The sequence below is a fragment of the Saimiri boliviensis genome, chromosome 17 (genome assembly GCF_048565385.1).
Source record: "Saimiri boliviensis isolate mSaiBol1 chromosome 17, mSaiBol1.pri, whole genome shotgun sequence".
Taxonomy (NCBI): domain Eukaryota; kingdom Metazoa; phylum Chordata; class Mammalia; order Primates; family Cebidae; genus Saimiri; species Saimiri boliviensis.
The window spans coordinates 20,411,425-20,417,468 of record NC_133465.1 but is presented as its reverse complement, the minus strand read 5'-3'; the positions used below and the strand labels follow the sequence as shown (position 1 = coordinate 20,417,468).

Here is a 6,044-nt window from a genome sequence, read left to right as displayed (position 1 = left end):
GCACTCCAGCAGGGGCAGCAGAGTGGGATCCTGTCTAAAAAGAAAAGTCCTGTCTAAAAAGATTGGCCGTCTCCCTTTTCTCTCTCACCCTCTCACCTTTTCTTCACTTCCTGGATAATCTACTTGCATTCGAATCCTCATCTCCAGGTCTGCTTCTGGGAGAACACAGACAGACAACACACGGCCCTCCCTCACTGGGTATTTGTGGCAGGAGGAATGTGTATTTAGGTGAAGCAGGGTAGTGAGGCTTTTTATAATGGGGGTTAGGAGAGGACCATGTTTATAAGAGAAGCAGTATTCCTTTTGGGACTTCCCATAGTAACTTTGCAGGGATGAAGTTCTGGAACCCACTTATTTTGAGGCCAGATAAAGCCAGGCCGTGTATTGAATTAAAACAGAAAAAGGCTCCAAGAGATTTAGGGCATTGTCCTGGGCCTACGGAAGCAGGCGCCGCGTGAGGAGCTTCACCGTGAGTTTGGGACTTCAGATGTAAATAGTCTACACACTTTCTTGTCTTTTGGGGGCAGCTCATAGACATCCAGCTGTGCTGAGGAATTAAACAACAGATGTCAGCTTATTTAAGAAAAAGGGAATTCTGGAAAGGACTCTGTTCACTAAGTTGCTTGTTCTCAAGGAACGGTGGCTTCCCTGGGCACCCGAGGGCATGTTGGTGGCGGGAGAGTCGGCCTCATCCGCACACCAAACGTCGGCTTCCGTCAGATACAGGTCTCATTTCCTCCTAGGATGACTTTTTTACATGTAAACTTGCGGTAAGGAGAAATGACGAGCTTGTCAGGGTCGTGGGTGGAATTTGACTCCAGCAGAGTGGGAGCTGAAGAGCGTGTAGAAGCTGTGGGGTAACGTTTCCCTCGAAGTGGAGCTTGGGGGCTCGGCTTTCAGCGCGGGCTGCCGGCCGCCGGAGCTGCCGTCTCTGTTAGAGATGTGGGGCAGGGTCTCGGGGGTGTCCTCGGCGTTGGGGTTGGAGTGGAAGCTCTTGGCCAGGCACCGGTAGCGCTTTCTCCTGTTGAGCTTATAGATGCGAATCCTCTCTTTCTCCGCCTCCGGGTCCGCAAGAACTCCGTCCCAGCGCAGACTCTCGTTGATCCGGTTCGAAAGGTTCTCTGCTACTTCGGCGAAGTCGGGCAGGCTCACAGTGGAGGAGTCGGAAGGCAGGTGCCTGCTGTCCACCTTGCTCTGTCTGTGCTCTGGTCTCCGGCCACGGTCTTCGCTGGGACTTAAGATGTCGCGAAAGGATGGGGAGAGCGGCTGGCTCTTCGGGCTTTGGCTCCGACGTTTGTCTGCTGAGGAGACGAGGAGGTTAGTGGTGGGGCGAGGTCTGCTCTTGGCCTGCTGGGGATGGTGCCCAAATCACCAAAGATGGAAGGGGGCGGGCCTCTGTACCCAGGGCTCAGGCTGCCAAGCCCACCGGCCTCGTGCCCACCCATTTCCTGTGTGCTTCTGCTCAGATCATTCTGGGGCGGGAGCAACTGTTCACTGAGCAGACACTGAGCCAGGCCCTCTGGGTAAAGGCTTTAGGCCCTGTTGCTCGGGTGAGGAAACTCCAGGAACCTGCCAACGTCCTGAGGGAGCGGCGGAGCTGGGATCAGTGCGGGCTGGCCCCAATGCCCTGTTTTTCCACCAGCAGTGATGCCTGCCACCCACCCTCACCGCGTGCTCCCCACAGCCATTTCCCAGGTCTGGGAGTCTGTGACTGCACCCTTGTCTAGACAGTCTATGATGGGAGAAACGGAGAACAAAAAAGCCTCCTAAATTTGACTGATGAAAGCAACACTATGCCAAGCCAGAAATGCTTCTGCCGTGTGGCTTGTACTATTTATTTATTTTTACATCAATAGCATGACAGAATTATTTAACATGCACATAAAATGCTACAAATTGTGGTTCTTTCATCAGCTCATCCTTGTATTTTAGGGGAGAGAAAAATATCTCCTTCCCCAAGAAAAAAAGAAAAGAAAACCAATGATCTTTTGACGTCTCCCTACCTTTCTACTCCCTAAAAACTATCTAGTGTCCCCTGCTGACGGTATGAGGTACATGCCACTGTAATTTCTTTTTTTCTTTCTTTCTCTCTTTTTTTTTGAGATGGAGTCTTGCTCTGTTGCCCAGGCTGGAGTGCAGTCGTACAACCTTGGCTCACTGCAACCTCTGCCTCCCAGGTTGAAGCGATTCTCCTGCCTCAGCCTCCCAAGTAGCTGGGACTACAGGTGACTGCCACCACATCCAGCTAATGTTTGTATTTTTAGTAAAGACCACGTTTTACCATGTTGGCCAGGATGGTCTCAATCTCCTAATACTGTGATCCACCCACCTCAGCCTCCCTAAATGCTGGGATTACTGGTGTGAGCCACCGTGCCCGGCCATGCCACTGTAATTTCTACAGTGAAAAGCTACACCAGAAGGACACTGAACCGCCAAATTTCTTTTTGCAGATACACATGGGGCTTTTTTTTTTTTTTTTTTTTTTTTTTTTTGGAGATGGAATCTCGCTCTGTCTTCCAGGCTAGAGTGCAGTGGCATGATCTCGGCTCACTGCAATCTTCACTTCCCAAGCTCAAGTGATTCTCCTTCCTCAGCCTCCCAAGTAACTGGGATTACAGATACACACTACCACACCCAGCTAATTTTTGTATTTTTAGTAGAGACAAGAGGTTCACCGTGTTGGCCAGGCTGGTCTTGAACTCCTGACCTCATGATCCACCTGCCTCAGCCTCCCAAAGTGCTGGGATTACAGGCGCGAGCCACCACGCCTGGTCTAGGGCTTCTTTTTTTTTTGAGACAGAGTCTCACTCTGCCACCCAGCCTGGAGTGCAGTGGCACCATCTTGGCTCACTGCAACCTCCGCCTTTCAAGTTCAAGCAATTCTAGGTGCCTGGCACAATGCCCAGCTAATTTTTGTGTTTTCAGTGGAGACGGGGTTTCACCATGTTGGCCAGGCTGGTCTCGAATTCCCAAAGTGCTGGGATTACAGGCGTGAGCCACTGCGCCCAGCCACATAGGGCTTGTTGACCTGAACTGCAGAATTTTCTTCCTGAGAACTACTTATCTTCCTATTGCTCCCTTCCCACACTGCATGGTGGATGTGGGCAAGGCTGCCACTCCTGCCTCCTGCTTGTTTTGGTGCCAGCTCTGCCACAGAGGGCCAGGCCAGAACTGAAGCTTAGCGCCATCTCCCTGACAGCCAGAGCCACTGAGGTGGAACAGACAGGTAACAGTGGACTCATAGCACTCACAAGCACCTGCATTCTGTCATTGCTACACTCTCTCTCCTCAAAGTGGGTGCTCAGTCCCTGTGTCAAGAAATTTAGGGGTTCTACAAGAAGAGCTTGGTGAGATGTAGGGACGGGGGGTTTGTAGCAGGTGCTGTGTGTTTGCGAAGGTGTCTCTGAGAGACACTGGAATTCCTGCCTGCATACGACTGTGCATGTGAATGCATAACATATGAACTCTGTGTGTGTGTGTGTGTAGACTGTAGAGTGTGAATGTGTGCATGACGGTGAATGGGTAACATGAGCAGTCTGTGTGTATGTGTAAACTGTAGAGTGCAAATGTGTGTGCATGACGGTGAATGCATAACATATGAACGGTCTGTGTGTGTGTGTGTGTGTAGACTAGAGTATGAATGCATGACGGTGAATGTGTAATGCATGAACAGTCTGTGTGTGTAGACTGTAGAGTGTAAATGTGTGTGCATGACAGGGTGAATGCATAACACATGAGCAGTCTGTGTGTAGACTGTAGAGTGAATGTGTGTGCATGACGGTGAATGCGTAACGTATGAACGGTCTGTGTGTGGGGGGGGGGACAGTAGAGTATGAATGTGCATGAAGGTGAATGTGTAATGCATGAACAGTCTGTGTAGACTGTAGAGTGTAAATGTGTGTGCATGACAAGGTGATGCATAACAGGGTGAATGCATAACACATGAGCAGTCTGTGTGTGTGTAGACTGTAGAGTGTGAATGTGTGTGCATGACAGGTTGAATGCATAACATATAAACAGTCTGTGTAGACTACGAGTGTGAATATGTGTGCCTGACAGGGTGAATGCATAACATGAACAGTCTGTGTATGTGTGTAGGCTGTAGAGTGTAAATGTGTGTACCTGACAGGGTGAATGTGTAACGTATGAATAGTCTGTGTTTGTGTGTAGACTGTAGAGTGTGAATGTGTGTGCCTGACAGGGTGAATGCATAACATGAACAGTCTGTGTGTGTGTGTGTGTGTGTGTGTGTGTGTGTGTGTGTAGGCTGTAGGGTGAATGTGTATGCATGACAGGTTGAATGCATAATGTATGAACAATCTGTGTGTGTAGGCTGTAGAGTGTGAATGTGTGTACCTGACAGGGACTCATGCTTTAGTTTTTGTTGTTTTTGTTTGTTTAGAGAGACAGGGTCTCGACTGTTGCCCAGGCTGGAATGGGGGGGTATGATCATAGCTCATTGCAGCCTGGAGGTCCTGGGTTCAAGTGATCCTCCGACCTCAGCCTCCCGAAGTATGCCACCCTTTAGTTTCCTGTGATGGTGTTACATTGATATGAACGGGGGCATTGTCGAGGGTTTCGGGAGTATAGGAGGATGTCACAATGACTGGTATTAACGGGGTTTGTGCAGTCCCTTGGTGGGTGTGGGGTGGAGTCCGTGCATGAGGACATTTTATACACACATTTGTGGGTGTGTGGGGGGGGTCTACAGCACATCCAGAGGCAGTAGCCTTCACGCACAAGGTGTGAGGAGGAGAGGCAAGAGTCTGTGTTTCTCTGTGCACTAGAGTGAAGTTCTTCCATGTAGCGTCAGTGTCTTTGGGTTGGGGAAAGTGTCTTGTGAGGAGGGCCTCTGTGGGGAAGGTTTAAGATTGCCAGTTTTGGCTGAGGGATTACAAAGTTGAGAGGGTGTCTTTGTGTGGGGCTGGCAGGCTCTTAGGTATGGTGGATGTCTGGGGGGGTCTCTGTGTGGGGCTAAGGGACTGCAAAGTTGGTGGATGGTCTCCATGGTTGTGGCTGGGGCATCGATGTGCTGCTGATAGGCATGTGTAGAAAGCAGGAGGACCTCTGTCTGGGACTTCTGTTTCCGGTCTGAAGGGTCTCCAGATAAATGGGGGTCCCTGGGACTGGCGGGAGTGGAGGGTCCCGGAAGAATCCGCAGTACCAGAGCTGATGCAGCAATACTAGCTGCCCCTCTTACCGTCCCCCTTGCCAGAACCTTTGGTCTTCTTCTTCCTCTTTTTCTTCTTCTTCACCTTCCGTTTGGCCAGCTCGGAGGCACCGCCTGTGATGGGGGGCAGTCTAGACCCCCGGGGTCCCGCAGCACCGCCTTCCCGCTCCTCCTCCTCGCCGTCGTCATCCTCTCCGTCTTCATACCCCGACGCCCCTGCCCCACCCCGGTGGTCCATCAGCCCGCAGGGCCGCGACCCGCCCAGGGAACTCCCGAGACCAGCTGCCGAGGGGTGGGCGGCTCTGCGTTGGGACGGCCGGGCTAGGGCCACGCGTCTCCATGGCGACCGCCCCCGCTGCGCCTGCGCAGTCAGGACACTTCTGCCTGGAGCCCCGCAGACCGGGGTATGTGCAGGCATGCGTGCTTCTGTTGGTGCCCTCGGCACGCAGCGGCGTGCGCATGCGTGCTTCTGTTGGCGCTCTCAGCACGTTGAGGTGTGCACATGTGTGCTGCTGTCGGAGACCGCGGCACACAGCGGTGTGCGCATGCGCGCTTCTTGTGTTGGAAACCTTGGCACAGTGGCGTGCAAGTGTGCTGTCGGAGACCTCGGCGCATAGCATTGTGGGCATGCATGCTCCTTGGCGCATAGTAGTGTGTGCATGCTGCTGCTGTGTGGGAGTCCTCGGCACACAGCAGTGTGCTCGTGCATGCTTCTGTGTTGGAAACCGGCACACAGAGGTGTACGTGTGCGTGCTTCTGTCTGTAGGAAACCTCAGCCACAGTGGTGTGTGACTGCGTGCTTCTGTCTTTTGATAAGTTCGGCACACTGCGTGCTCCTGGCGCACTCGGCACCCAGCGCTGTGCGCGTGCGTAC

General features: G+C 52.3%; 1 protein-coding gene across 1 annotated transcript; it reads right to left on the bottom strand.

Moving 5' to 3' along the window:
• Window positions 1-792: 792 nt before the first annotated feature.
• Window positions 793-5,511, bottom strand: LIAT1 (ligand of ATE1). Its single transcript, XM_003929418.4, is given in 3 exon segments — window positions 793-1,298; window positions 5,201-5,424; window positions 5,426-5,511. Coding segments are annotated over 3 exon segments (816 nt in total).
• Window positions 5,512-6,044: the final 533 nt, after the last annotated feature.